At 36.4% G+C, this 16,177-nt stretch overlaps 1 protein-coding gene across 1 annotated transcript in view; it reads right to left on the reverse strand.

Annotated features, from left to right (window-relative positions):
- C9 (complement C9) overlaps window positions 1–16,177 on the reverse strand; it is an 87,247-nt gene continuing 71,070 nt past the window's right edge. Inside the window, exons 10-11 of the mRNA XM_033179435.1 lie at window positions 4,742–4,970; window positions 1–954 (exon numbers count right to left, since the gene is read on the reverse strand). Of these exons, the coding sequence (XP_033035326.1) occupies window positions 920–954; window positions 4,742–4,970 (264 nt within the window). The 3' untranslated portion in view covers window positions 1–919. The remainder of the gene's footprint in view (window positions 955–4,741; window positions 4,971–16,177) is intronic.

Consider the following 16,177-nt stretch of genomic DNA (forward strand, 5'->3'; position numbering starts at 1 on the left):
TTAAAGAGTTTTCAGACCTTTTCAAAAGGTCTCAGACCCTAAGTACCATGTTCTCTAATGGATAAGATTGCACAACCAATGTTAATCAGCTTCTCAGGTAGGTAACCTTACCTTATACAACTCATAAGCCTAGGTATTAAGTTGGACTATATAAAATTGATGTTTTTTTCTTGTAAAATATGATCAAATAGAGGCAATTTCACATAATTTAAGCTAATAGTTTATAGCCACTCTATTGTGCTGCTGAACACTGTATATATTATTCCTTTCATCTAACTGGATTTTTGTATTAACCATCTCCTCTTTATCTCCCTTCCCCACTACCCTTCCAGCCTCTGGTAAACTAGTAGTTTTTGGTTACAAATATAACACATTTTCCCCCTTGGACACATAGATATAAATGGTAGAGTTAAGACTAGTAAAAGCAACTGCTGTGCAGGTGGCTGGTGTTCAGTATTTGCTGAATGAATGTATGCACACCTAAGCAAATAACCAAACCAAACATAACAATGTAAATAAGAGTTAAATTGCATGGTACAGACGTGTGGTCATGGACTTGGTAGAATATGTTAACCATACAAAGCAGTTTGACAATTACTTTGAGTTTTTTAAACCAACATTCTGTTTTAATTTAATTTTGTTTTTTTAGAAGAGATTGGCATTGTCTGTGGGAGAAAGCAGTTCTGGCATATTTCACTGTTGAGCCCTCATTAGGGAATAAAAAATGGAAACATCATAGGAGTTTAAGAAAGAAAAATTTTTAAAAAAATTATAGACCTAAGAGAGGAGACTTCAGAGGTTGGTAGGATTTTCATAAAGCATATTGCTATTTATTTGGCAGCTAAGATTATCTTCAGGGGTAGGATCTGAAGGTCCTAGTGTTCTTTTCTTCCACTGGAGCTCAGAGAAGCCAACAGTTCTATTTTTCGTGGGGGAAGTCCAGGGCTGGCAATCCTAGAGAAAACAAACGAGTATCAAATCTTAATCATCAATAGGATTTTACTTTTGGTCCATCCACCCATCCACTTTTTCACCTTCTTATCCTGTTGCACCACATTGTGCCATACTGTCTAGGTGCTGGGAATAGAATGTGGTTTAAGGCATAAGGCACATTCTCATACTAGAAAGGGCTATTTATCTTGTATACAGAGAGTCAATGTGATTAGTGCTGGAAAAACAGAGGGAAAGTTCTCAGGGAGCACGGATAGAGAACTGATTCCTGGAGAAATGGGAAAAGGTTTCATCAAAGATATGCAAATTGGCCTGGGTTGAGAATAGAGGTTTTTAACCCTGGCTAAAGATTAGAATAACCAGTAGATTTTTTTTTTTTTTTAATTCAGAAAACAAAAAACCCATGCCCAGGTAGGATCTACCATAGCTACTTCTGTTTAATTGGCTTAGGATAGACATCCATTTTGTTTTGTTTCTTTTTTTTTTTCCTTTAAGGAAGTGAACCAGATGAATCCAATGACCAACCTGGTTGAGAACCACTGGTCTAGGAGTAGAAACACACACAAGGAATAAGGGAGAAGGAGGTTCGGTTAGTTGAGGGAGAGAAAGTTGGAAGCGTTTCAGGCTAAGTAAATGGTATAGAAAAAGAAAGATGATGTATTACGGTTTTCAATCTCATCATGGGAGTAGGCTAGTATAAATTAGAAACTAGAACATTCTATGTCAAAATGGATGCTTGAAAGATCTACCTTAAGGAGAAATTCAGCAAGAAAATGTCTAATGTCTCAGCAAGAAGCTGGTGGGCCATCCTGGGTCAGGTTTGAAACGTCAACCAAACAATGCCTAGTGATCTAAGATAATTTTATATATTGGGGAAGGGACCTTGATATTCGTTATCATGAAATACAACATATGGAACCTGAACCAAGAAATTTACATAAAAATCTAGTGCAAGTCTGATGAAAATGATGGGACCTCCTAAGAAACAAACTAACCCTAGGAACACATTCATTATCCGGGGAAGATAGAGTTTCCACAGGAAATAATTCCCACCAAAAACTAAACCTGTAATAAAAAATCACTAAGTACTGAAGAATGAATAATGTACCGTGAGAATGAATTGGTAGATTTAGCAGAGAATTGCACTGCAGAAACTATATATACTGGAACAATTTGAAAGAATTCCATGAAGATATATTTAACATGTTGAAAGACATAAAGGTAGACAAGAGGAAAAAACAAGACAAAAGAAAATTGAAAAATAACCAAATCAAAATTTTAGAAAAATAATTTTAAAATAATCTCAATAGGTCAGCAAATGGATAGACTATACATAGTTGAATAAAAGAATTGGAAAATTAGAAGATAGAACTAAAGAAATCACAGAGAAATCAGCAGAATATTCTACATAGAGAGAAATAGGTAGAAAATAGAAGTTCCAAGTACCAAGTAGTATAAATTTTTGGAGAGTAAGAATGTTTCTTTGGAATGCAAACACTAGATGAGACTTTAGACAAATGAGAGACAGAGTTAGCATACATTTATAAGTCAATTATTCTAAAATTTAAAATAAATTCTAACTTACATATTTTGTCACCATATCGAGTTTCTAAGCCATTTGCTAAGAAGTGTAAACAATTCTTAAAATATTAAAAATTTGTATTGCAAGAGATGAAAGTATGGTTGAATGATAAACGAGGCTGTGAATCTTTGCTTTAGGAAGCTACATAATTGTTTTGGAATTTTGTTGCAGGAAACTGTATTTGTTCAAACAATGATTGCCATAGAAAGTTGATCTTACTAGCTAATCTTGTGATATTAACACTTGGACTAAGATCTCACTTATATATTAGGAGTCTGAATAATTCCACCAGAATGAAAGACTAAGCCTAAACTCTTAGTATTAGAAACATGGCTAAAGTCATGTTTACTTGTAAGAAGTAAAATAGTTTAATTGAGTCCTATTTGTCTATTATTGTTTTTATTGCATTTGCTTTTGAGGTCTTAATTATAAATTATTTGTCTAGGCCAATGTCCAGAAGAGTTTTTCCTAGATTTTCCTCTAGGATTTTTATAGTTTCAGATCTTACATGTAAGTCTTTAATCTATCTCAAGTTAATTTTTGTATATGGTAAGAGAATAGAGATGATTTCTCAAAAAATTAAAAATAGGACTACCAGTCAACTCAACAGTCCCACTACTGGGTATCTACCCAGAGGAAAATAAATCTTTATATGAAAAAGACACCTGCACAGATATGTTTACTGCTGCACTATTTACAATAGCAAAGTCATGGAATCAACTTTCATGTCCATCAATTGATGATTAGATAAAGAAAATGTGGTACATATGCACCACAGAATATTACTCATCCATAAAAGAGAATGAAATCATGTCTTTTGGAGCAACAGGGACGGAGCGGGAGGTCATTACCCTAGGTGAAATAACCCAGAAATAGAAAATCAAATACCACATGTTCTCGCTTATAAGTGGGAGCTAAACAATGGGTATGTACGGACATAAGAAGGAAATAATAGACAGTGGGGACTCCAAAAATGGCGAGGATGGGAGGCGGATGAGGGTTGAAAAATTACCTATTGGGTACAATGTCCACTATTTGGGTGATACGTACACCAGAGGCCCAAAGCTTAACGTTATGCAATATATCCTTGTAACAAACCTTCACATATACCCTTTACATTCATAATACAAATATTTTTAAAAGTAAAACAATACATTTCCTTAGAATTAACTTTAAAATACAATACAGAATCTCAGTTTTTAAAAACACCAATACAGTTAAAAATGCAAAATAAAAATCTAGTGAATATCATTGATATAAATTTAAAAACATACAAAACAATATCACATATTTTTTATTGGTACCTATTTAGTACAAGCACCAAAATATGAACTGGAAAGATACATACAAACTTAGTGAAAATGATTGTATCTGAGCAATAGAAGAGAGAAAAGGCAACAGAATTTCTTGGAGGGGGCGGGGATGTGGTACAAAGTAATTAATTGGATGTATTATTGTTGCTTCTTAAAAAAGGTTTTGAAGTATATATGTCTATGTCTTTACACATAAACGCATATATATGCACAGTATATAATATATACATTTATATAAAGTATATATGATATATATGTATTAACATTCATCAATTCTAGATAGTGAATACCTGGATGCTTGTTATATTTCTGTAAACCTTACATAAGAATATTTTTATAATTAAAGAGTGATACAGGCCGGGCGCGGTGGCTCAAGCCTGTAATCCCAGCACTTTGGGAGGCCGAGATGGGCGGATCACGAGGTCAGGAGATCGAGACCATCCTGGCTAACACGGTGAAACCCCATCTCTACTAAAAATACAAAAACTAGCCGGGCGAGGTGGCGGGCGCCTGTAGTCCCAGCTACTCGGGAGGCTGAGGCAGGAGAATGGCGTAAGCCCGGGAGGCGGAGCTTGCAGTGAGCTGAGATCTGGCCACTGCACTCCAGTCGGGCGACAGAGCGAGACGCCACCTCAAAAAAAAAAAAAAAAAAAAGAGTAATACCATAATTATAATTTATTTATTTATAATTCTATTTTAATATATACAAGTAGAATATATTAAATGACACATAAAGGCTGATTTACCCATTTTCACTATTCACTCAATCTTTATCCTCTGTTTATATAAATAATCTAGAGATTTAGTACAAAATAATTCAAGAGCTAGTTTTCAAATTAAATAACCCCAAAGTACATATTTTTGTCTTTAACCACATCAAATAAATTGTCCTCACCTTCAGAAATTTTTTGTTTACTGATTTCACAGGCAATTCCCTCAAATTTGAATGGGCAGGTACACAAACACTTTCCATCCATTAGAATTGCTGTACCTCCATTTTGGCATGAGTGGCATTTTCTTACACTAAATTCATTGATATAGTCTTCAATGGCTCTTTCCAAGTTTTGTTTCTTTAGATGTGCATTTTTCATTTTCACTGGAACCAGATTATATATAGGAGACAGCTGAAAGGAAGCAAAACATTTAATTTTAGGTCCTTTTTAATGGAGAGAGCTTGTAGAATACACTTTACTTAATTATTCATTCACTGATTCATTAATTCAACAAAGGCTTATTGAATGTATATTATCGCCAGATGTGATGTTAGCTTTTAAATAATCAAAACTAGTCAAGATGTCTGCTATCAAGGAGGTCATATTATGGAGTTAAGGACACTGGTATTAATAAAATAATGATGCATAAATTTCAAATAGAAACAGTGATCGGTGCTACAAAAATACAGGTATTAGGTATGCTTTAAAAATGAACAACTGAGGGACTTAAACTTCTGGCTTGATAATTTATTGACATATTATTTTGTGAATTGGTTTTGCTGCCTTATTCCTTCTCTTCCAGAAGATAACCAGATGCTTGCTATCTCTTGCCTAAGAGGAGGGTTGTGTGCAAGGCCAAGTCCAGAATGATCCTGAAGGCAGCCTTTTTCTTATTTCTTTCTTGTTTTTTTTTTTTTTTTCTCTCTAATGGTCTAAATTCATTGAGAAATTTTTGCTGGGGAAAGAATATAGAAGAATGTCACCAAGGAAAGAGATTCATCCAGAATGGAAAGGGGATAGAAGTTAGTACATACCTCAAATAACAGGAAACCATAGCTAGATATTTAGCAGCTATTTGGGGAGATAACAGGACCTGTGGGGTGCCTTAAAGAAGCCGCATATGAAGTATCAGGAATCCAGTCTTGTCAGTGATTTCTATTTGCAAGCCTGGCATGGAGGGCTTGGAAATATTTGACTTCTAGTGAACATGTGAGCCTGAACAATAAGGTTATTAAGGTGACTACGATGAACTAAAGACATATGTAAATTATATCTCCATTTCCCAGACAGAAGTGTCAGGATTTTTGTACCAATTTAGACAACAGGGAAAAAATTTCCTGAGCCCCATCCAACAAATAAATGAAAGGTGAATTTTCTAGCAACATGGAAAATCATGTTAAAATCAAATTAAATTAGATGTGAAGAAAATGAAGTAAAATTATTTATTTGGCACACTCAAATTCCTGCAGTAAGATATACAGTTGCTATACTGAAATCAAGGAAGTTTGGAAAGCTTTGTCAATAAATATTGAGCTGAGATTTGAAGGTGTCAAGGCAGAGAGAAGACTATTCCGGGCATATAGTAAAGAATTTTGGAAGTTTTTAAAGAGGAGGAAGTTGGGAAGATGTTGTTCCAAAGATACAAAATTTTAGTTAGATAGAAGTAGTAAGTTCAGAAGATCTATTGCGCAGCTTGATGATCATAGAAAAAAATTTAAAAGTTCTTATAACGGAGATAGTATAACATATACAGGGAAATTTATATGTTCACTTAATTTAAGCAAATTCAATTGAGTAACTAGCAAGAGCTGTTTGGGTGAATAAACTGTTAGAAATAGAGGCGCTTTGGTGGCAGAACACTTTAAAACAAGAGACCACAAAACTTAAAAGAAATAAAAATCTAGAGAGCCCAGAGCCAAAAAGAAAAAAAAAAACAACAAACAACAACAACAACAAAAACCCACAAATTCCTGCAAAAGAGTAATGATGGATTGATGGATTAAATAATGTGGACTCATCTTTCTCATCTTTTCCCTAAGGACAATGAGAAAAGCTAAACAAAATAAAACCAAACATTTAAAAAAAAAAAAAAACTGCTAAAAGACCCTGGAGAACTAACAAGAAAATAAAAAATCACAGAGCTGAGATCTGGGAGGAGGTGGAAATCCAAGAGTTGGGCCCAGTATTCTAGGGCTACTAGTCCTCTTGACACATTTCCTAACTCAGCAAGAGGTAGTAGAGGGACTAGGAGGTAGAGGAACACATTACTGGGCTGAGGAGAAAACACTGGAATTCAGGTCAACCAAGGTAGACATGCTATCCCTTGATTTGAGGACTAAGAGGGAAGTGAAAGTAGGATAGCTCTGGCAGAAACTGTAGCCCAGTTTGGATTAAAATAATCTTGGATCATTAGTGGGGATCCTAGAAGCTTTTCAAACATAAATATATATGTTTGGAAGAATATATGAATATACAAAATTATCCCAGGCATCAGGCTACTCCTATAACAATTTTAAGTACAGTATTTCGCCCACAGTAAAAATAACTAGGCATACAAGGAAATAAGACAACACGAATGAGACCAATGGAAATAATGGAAAATAGAAACAGCTATGGTGGCTGCCAATGTCTGTGCTATCAGACTTCAAACAATTATCAGACTTTAAACCAACTGTTTGCATAAACAGGGAGATAAGAGACAAGACTGAAAATTTTAGCAAAGAACTGGAAGTTATTAAAAATAGATTTGAAAAAAAGAAACAAATATTAGAACACAAATTAATGAATTGGTTAAACAGCAAATGTGATAAAACTGAAGGAATGTAATGAATTGCAATATAGGTAAGAAGAAAATATTGACAATAAAGCATGGAGAGACAAAAGGATGAGATATACAGAAAGAGGGCAGGAAACACAAGTGATAGTGTGGGAAGGGAAAAGATCCATGTATTTTGAGTCCCAGAAGGAGAACAAAGGACAGAATAAATAAGAAGCAATATTTGAGAAGCTGATGACCAGACCTGGTGAAAAACAACAATATATCTTATGAATAAAAACTAAGGTTAAAAATTATTTTGCACCTAGGTATTATCAGAGAAAAATTGCTTAAAAAAAAAAAAAAAAAAGACAGCAGAGAACATCTTAAAAACAGTTTAGTAAAAGGTCTGAGTATTTTGAAAGTAGACTGAATTTGACTTTACTAGATACAATCAATAATATTATAAAGAGTCAAATGGAAATGTAAAAAATAAAAAGCATGGTAAAAGAGATGAAAAATATCTTTGATGAGTTTGTCAGTAGATTTGACACAGCAAAAGAAAGAATCAGTAAGCTTGATAAAAGATTGGTAGAAATTAGCCAAATTAAAGTACAAAGAGATGAAAGAGTTGAAGGGAGGGAACCCAGAAATGAGCATCCAAGAGTATGGGGTGAAAGAGCCTAGCACATGCATTACTGGAATCCTCGAAAAAAGTGAAAAGGTTAGAAGAAGGGGTTGACAGGGGGAGAGAATGAGAATGTGATTGTGGCAGAGGAAATATTTGAAGACATAATGACCAAGAATTTTTCAAAAGTAATTAAATAATCAAATCATAGACTCCAGAAATTTAGGGAACTTCAAGCAGAATAAAAAATAAACATCCAAACACATCTCATTCACACTGTGGAAAACCAAAGATTAAAAGGAAATATTTAAGGCAATGACAATGAAAGGAAAAGCTACAAGCAGAAGGTCAAAGATAAGAGTTACAGTAGACTGCTTATCTAAAAACTATTTGCAAGCCAGAAGACAAAGGGGTAATAGCTTTAAGTACTGAAAGACAAAAAGACAAAACAAACAACCAAACAAAAAAACCAAACCCCACACAAACTGTAAACCTAGAGTTTTATACATAATGAAATGTCTTTGAAAAAAATATTTTTTTTCAGAGACGCAAAAGCCAAGAGAATTTGATAGTAGCAGACGTGCACTAAAAGAAATGCCAAAGGAAAATTTTCAGGTAGAAGAATTACCACAAAGAACTGAAATTTGAACCTACATAAAGTAATAATGAGCTCTGAGTATAACTAAAATGAAGGCAAAATATACCTTTCTAGTTTTAATTGTTCTAACAATACATTATCTACAGCAAATGTTATTGTATTGTAGTATGAGTTTATACTGTATGTAAAAAATTTTAAAAGTATGTAAAAGATACATACACTGTAAACTCATTATACAATATGATGAAAATAGCATTAAAAATGGGAGAGAGGATTTGGAAATATAATGTTGTATTTGTTTTACACTACACATAAGGAAGCATAATATCATTTGAAGGCAGACTATGATAAATTAAGGATGTACATTGTGAATCATATGTTAACAGAGTAAAAAATATTTTTTAAAAGAGACATGAGTAATATGCCAATACTGGAAATAAAATGGAATCATATAACACACTGAATAAAAAAGAATAGTCAGGACAAGAAAGGAACAATGTAATGAATAAACAAGATTTAACTGAAATGTTTAAGGGAGAGTGCTGGAGATCAGGGGGAAGCAGAAAGGCATCTGTGGTGGTTGGAAGCCCAGGGGGTCTCTCACATGCCCAGATTGCTACAGAAAGCCATTCAACTGCAAAAATAAACAACTAGCAAGAAAAAAAGAAACAAAAGATATTCAAAATAACCAGAAAGCAATCAATAAAAAGACAGGGATAAGTTCTCACCTATCAATAATAACCTTAAAGGTAAATAAATTAAATACCCCACTTAAGAGATATAGATAGGCTAAATGGACAAAAAGAAATAATAGCCAACTATATGTTCCCTATGAGAAACTCACTTCACCTGTAAAGACATACATAGATGGAATGTGAAGGATGGAAAAAGATATTTCATGCAAAGGTAAACCAAAAGCAAGCAAGAGTAGCTATGCTTATATCAGACAAAGCAGACTGCAAGTCAAAAACTGTGAAAAGGAGAAAAAGGATAACATTATATAATAATAAAGGGATCAATTCAGCAAGAAAATATAACAATTTTAAATATATATGCACCCAACACTGGAGCACCCAGATGCATAAAGCAAATATTAGATCTAAAGTGAAACAATAAAATAATATCTGGGTACTTCAACATTTCACTGTCAGCGTTGGAGAGATTATCTAAACAGAAAAATCAACAAAGAACACAGGATTTAAACTGCACCATAGACCAAATGAACTTAATAGCCATTTACAGAACATTTGCCCAAGAGCTGCGGAGTACACATTCTTTTTATCAGCATGTGGAACATTTTCCAAGATTAATCATATGTTAGAAAACATAAGAAGTCTCAAAAAAATTGTGTAAATTGAAATTATATTAAATACCTTCTCAGACCACATGGAATAAAACCAGAAGTCAATAATCAGGGAAACTTTGGAAACTGTACGAATACATGGAAATTAAACAACATGCTCCTGAAAGACCATTATATCAATTAAGAGATTAAGAAGGAAATATTTTAAATTTCTTGAAATAAGTGAAAATAGAAACAGAACATACCAAAACTGACGATACACAGAAAAGGCGGGAGGGAAGTTTACAGAAATCAACGTCTACTTCAAATATCTAGAAAGTTTTCAAATAAACACCTTAATGATACATTTCAAGGAGCTAGAAAAGCAAGAACAAACCAAGCCCCAAAATAGTAGAAGGAAAGAGATAATAACGATCGGAGCAGAAATAAACAAAATTGAGACTGAAAACAAATACAAAGGATTAATGAAACAAAAGTTTGATTAAAAGTTTTTATTTTTAAAGAAAGACAGTGGAGCTAGTCCAAGATGGCCAAATAGGAACAGCTCCCGCCTCCAGCTCCCAACATGAGCAACACAGAAGATGGGTGATTTCTCCATTTCCAACTGAGGTACCAGGTTCATCTCACTAGGGCACGTTGGACAGTGGGTGCAAGACAGCAGGTGCAGCCCACCGAGTGAGAGCCAAAGCAGGGCGAGGCATCGCCTCACCCAGGAAGCACAATGGGGAAGGGAATTCCCTTTCCTAGCCAAGGGAAACCGTGACACACAACACCTGGAAAACTGGGTCACTCTCACCCTAATACTGCGCTTTACCAAGGGTCATAGCAAATGGCACACCAGGAGATTATATCCCGTGCCTGGCTCAGAGGGTCCCATGCCCACAGAGCCTCCCTCATGACTAGCACAGCAGTATGAGATCTAACTGCAAGGTGGCGGCAAGGCTGGGGGAGTGGCGCCCACCATTGTTGAGGCTTCAGTAGGTAAATAAAGTGGCAGGGAAGCTCAAACTGGGTGGAGCCCACTGCAGCTCAAGGAGGCCTGCCTGCCTCCATCTCTGGGGACAGGGCATAGCAAACAAAAGGCAGCAGAAACCTCTGCAGACTTAAATGTCCCTGTCTGACAGCTTTGAAGAGAGTATTGGTTCTCCCAGCACAGAGTTTGAGATCTGAGAACAGACAGAATGCCTGCTCAACTGGGTCCCTGACCCCCAAGTAGCTGAACTGGGAGACAATCCCCACTAGGGGCAGACTGACACTTCACACCTCACACAGCTGGGTACACCCCTGAGACGAAGCTTCCAGAGGAATGATCAGACGGCAACATGTGCTGTTCAGCAATATTCACTCTTCTGCAGCATCTGCTGCTGATACCCAGGCAAATGGGGTCTGGAGTGGACCTCGAGCAAACTCCAACAGACCTGCAGCTGAGGGTCCTGACTGTTAGAAGGAAAACTAACAAACAGAAAGGACATCCACACCAAAACCCCATCTGTATGTCACCATCTTCAAAGACCAAAGGTAGATAAAACCACAAAGATGGGGAAACAGCAGTGCAGAAAAGTTGAAAATTCTAAAAATCAGAGCACCTCTCCCCCTCCAAAGGAACGCAGCTCCTAGCCAACAACAAAACAAAGCTGGATGGAGAATGACTTTGACAAGTTGAGAGAAGTAGGCTTCAGACAATCAAACTTCTCTGAGCTAAAGGAGGAAGTTCGAACCCATCGTAAAGAAGCTAAAAACCTTGAAAAAAGATTTGATGAATGGCTAACTAGAATAACCAATGTAGAGAAGTCCTTAAATGACCTGATAGAGCTGAAAACCATGACACGAGAACTACATGACAAATGCACAAGCTTCAGTAACCGACTCGATCAACTGGAAGAAAGCATATCAGTGATTGAAGATCAAATGAATGAAATGAAGTGAGAAGAGTTTAGAGAAAAAAGAGCAAAAAGAAACGAACAAAGCCTCCAAGAAATATGGGACTATGTGAAAAGACCAAATCTACGTCTGATTGGTGTACCTGAGGAGAATGGAACCAAGTTGGAAAACACTGCAGGATATTATCCAGGAGAACTTCCCCAACCTAGCAAGGCAGGTCAGCATTCAAATTCAGGAAATACAGAGAACACACACAAAGATACTCCTCGAGAAGAGCAACTCCAAGACACATAATTGTCAGATTCACCAAAGTTGAAATGAAGGAAAAAATCTTAAGGGCAGCCAGAGAGAAAGGTCAGGTTACCCACAAAGGGAAGCCCATCAGACTAACAGCAGATCTCTTGGCAGAAACTCTACAAGCCAGAAGAGAGTAGGGGCCAATATTCAACATTCTTAAAGAAAAGAATTTTCAACCGAGAATTTCATATCCAGCCAAACTAAGTTTCATAAGTGAAGAAGAAATAAAATCCTTTACAGAAAAGCAAATGCTGAGAGATTTTGTCACCACCAGGCCTGCCCTACAAGAGTTCCTGAAGGAAGCACTAAACATGGAAAGGAACAACCGGTACCAGTCACTGCAAAAGCATGCCAAGATGTAAAGACCATTAATGCTAGGAAGAAACTGCACCAACTAACGAGCAAAATAACTGGTTAACATCATCATGACAGGATCAAGTTCACACATAATAATATTAACCTTAAATGTAAATGAGATAAATGCTTCAATTAAAAGACACAGACTGGCAAATTGGATAAAGAGTCAAGACCCATCAGTTTGCTGTATTCAGAAGACCCATCTCACATGCAGAGATACACATAGGCTCAAAATAAAGGGATGGAGGAAGATCTACCAAGCAAATGGAAAACAAAAAATGACAGAGTTGCAATCTTAGTCTCTGATAAAACAGATTTTAAAACAACAAAGATCAAAAGAGACAAAGAAGGCCATTACATAATGGTAAAGGGATCAATTCATCAGGAAGAGCTAACTGTCCTAAATATATATGCACCCAATACAGGAGCACCCAGATTCATAAAGTAAGTCCTTAGAGACATACAAAGAGACATAGACTCCCACACAATAATAATGGGAGATTTTAATACCCCACTGTCAACATTAGACAGATCAATGAAACAGAAAGTTAACAAGGATATCCAGGAATTGAACTCAACTCTGCACCAGGCGGACCTAATATACATCTAACAGAACTCTCCACCCCAAATCAACAGAATATACATTCTTCTCAGCACCACATCACACTTATTCCAAAATTGACTACATAGTTGGAAGTAAAGCACTCCTCAGCAAATGTAAAAGAACAGAAATTATAACAAACTGTCTCTCAGAACACAGTGCAATCAAACTAGAACTCAGGATTAAGAAACTCAATCAAAACTGCTCAACCACATGAAAACTGAACGACCTGCTCCTTAATGACTACTGGGTACATAATGAAATGAAGGCAAAAATAAAGATGTTCTTTGAGGCCGGGCGCGGTGGCTCAAGCCTGTAATCCCAGCACTCTGGGAGGCCGAGACGGGCGGATCACAAGGTCAGGAGATCGAGACCATCCTGGCTCACCCGATGAAACCCCGTCTCTACTAAAAAAAATAAAAAACTAGCTGGGCGAGGTGGCGGGCGCTTGTAGTCCCAGCTACTCGGGAGGCTGAGGCAGGAGAATGGCGTAAACCCGGGAGGCGGAGCTTGCAGTGAGCTGAGATCGGGCCACTGCACTCCAGCCTGGGTGACAGAGCGAGAGTCCGTCTCAAAAAAAAACAACAACAAAAAAAAACATGTTCTTTGAAACCAATGAGAAAAAACAATACAACATAACAGAATCTCTGGAATGAATTTAAAGAAGTATGTAGAGGGAAATTTATAGCACTAAATGCCCAAAAGAGAAAGCAGGAAAGATCTAACATTGACACCCTAACATCACAATTAAAAGAACTAGAGAAGCAAGAGCAAACACATTCAAAAGCTAGCAGAAGGCAAGAAATAACTAAGATCAGAGCAGAACTAAAGGAGATAGAGACACAAAAAAACCCTCCAAAAAAATCAATGAATCCAGGGGCTGGTTTTTTGAAAAGATCAACAAAATTGATAGACTGCTAGCAAGACTAATAAAGAAGAAAAAAGAGAAGAATCAAATCAATGCAATAAAAAATGAAAAAGGGGATATCACCACGGACCCCACAGATATACAAACTACCATCAGAGAATACTATAAACATCTCTAAGCAAATAAACTAGAAAACCTAGAAGAAATGGTTAAATTCCTGGACACATACACTCCCCAAGACTAAACCAGGAAGAAGTTGAATCCCTGAGTAGACCAATAACAGACTCTGAAATTGAGACAATAATTAATAGCCTACCAATCAAAAAAAAAGTTCAGGACCCGACAGATTCACAGCCAAATTCTACTGGAGGTACAAGGAGGAGCTGGTACTATTCCTTCTGAAACTATTCTGAACAACAGAAAAAGAGGGAATCCTCCCTACCTCATTTTTATGAAGACAACATCATCCTGATACCAAAACCTGGCAGAGACACAACAAAAAAGAGAATTTTAGACCAATATCACTGATGAACATGGATGCAAAAAAACTCAATAAAATACTGGCAAACCGAATCCAGCAGCACATCCAAAAGCTTATCCACCATGATCAAGTGGGCTTCATCCCTGGGATGCAAGGCTGGTTCAATATATGCAAATCAATAAATGTGATCCAGTATATAAACAGAACCAAAGACAAAAACCACATGATTATCTCAATAGATGCAGAAAAGGCCTTTGACAAAATTCAACAGCCCTTCATGCTAAAATCTCTCAATAAATTTGGTATTGATGGAACGTATCTCAAAATAATAAGAGCTATTTATGATAAATCCACAGCCAATATCATACTCAATGGGCAAAAACTGGAAGCATTCCCTTTGAAAACTGGCACAAGACAGGGATGCCTTCTCTCACCACTCCTATTCAAAATAGTGTTGGAAGTTCTGGCCAGGGCAATCAGGCAAGAGAAAGAAATAAAGGGTATTCAATTAGGAAAAGAAGAAGTCATGACTGTATATTTAGAAAACCCCATCATCTCCACCCAAAATCTCCTTAAGCTGATAAGAAATTTCAGCAAAGTCTCAGGATACAAAATCAATGTGCAAAGATCATAAGCATTCTTATACACCAATTACAGACAAACAGAAAGCCAAATCATGAGTGAACTCCCATTCACAATTGCTTCAAAGAGAATAAAATACCTAGGAATCCAACTTACAAGGGATGTCAAGGACCTCTTCAAGGAGAACTACAAACCACTGCTCAGTAAAATAAAAGAGGACACAAACAAGTGGAAAAACATTCCATACTCATGGATAGGAAGAATCAATATCGTGAAAATAACCATACTGCCCAAGGTAATTTAAGATTCAATGCCATCCCCATTAAGCTATTAATGACTTTCTTCACAGAATTGGAAAAAACTACTTTAAAGTTCATATGAAACCAAAAAAGACCCCGCATTGCCAAGACAATCCTAAGTCAAAAGGACAAAGCTGGAGGCATCATGCTACCTGACGTCAAACTATACTACAAGGCTACAGTAACCAAAACAGCATGGTACTGGTACCAAAACAGAGACATAGACCAATGGAACAGAACAGAGTTCTCAGAAATAATACCACACATCTACAGCCATCTGATCTTTGACAAACCTGACAAAAACAAGAAATGGGGAAAGGAATCCCTATTTAATAAATGGAGCTGGGAAAATTGGCTAGCCATAAGTAGAAAACTGAAACTGGATCCCTTCCTTACACCTTATACAAAAATTAATTCAAGATGGATTAAAGACTTAAATGTTAGACCTAAAACCATGAAAACCCTAGAAGAAAACCTAGGCAATACCATTCAGGACATAGGCATGGGCAAGGACTTCATGTCTAAAACACCAAAAGCAACGGCAACAAAAGCCAAAATTGACAAATGGGATCTAATTAAACTAAAGACCTTCTGCACAGCAAAACAAACTACCATCAGAGTGAACAGGCAACTTACAGAATGGGAGAAAATTTTTGCAATCTACTCATCTGACAAAGGCCTAATATCCAGAACCTACAAAGAACTCAAACAAATTTACAAGAAAAAAGCAACCCCACCAAAAAGTGGGCAAAGTTTCTGAACAGACACTTCTCAAAAGAAGACATTTATGCAGCCAACAGACACATGAAAAAATGCTCAACATCACTAGCCATCAGAGAAATGCAAATCAAAACCACAATGAGATACCATCTCACACCAGTTAGAATGGTGATCATTGAAAAGTCAGGAAACAACAGGTGCTGAGTAGGATGTGGAGAAATAGGAACACTTTTACACTGTTGGTGGGA

This window comes from Trachypithecus francoisi, unplaced genomic scaffold (genome assembly GCF_009764315.1).
Source record: "Trachypithecus francoisi isolate TF-2019V2 unplaced genomic scaffold, Tfra_2.0 Lachesis_group2, whole genome shotgun sequence".
NCBI classification, from domain to species: Eukaryota; Metazoa; Chordata; class Mammalia; order Primates; family Cercopithecidae; genus Trachypithecus; species Trachypithecus francoisi.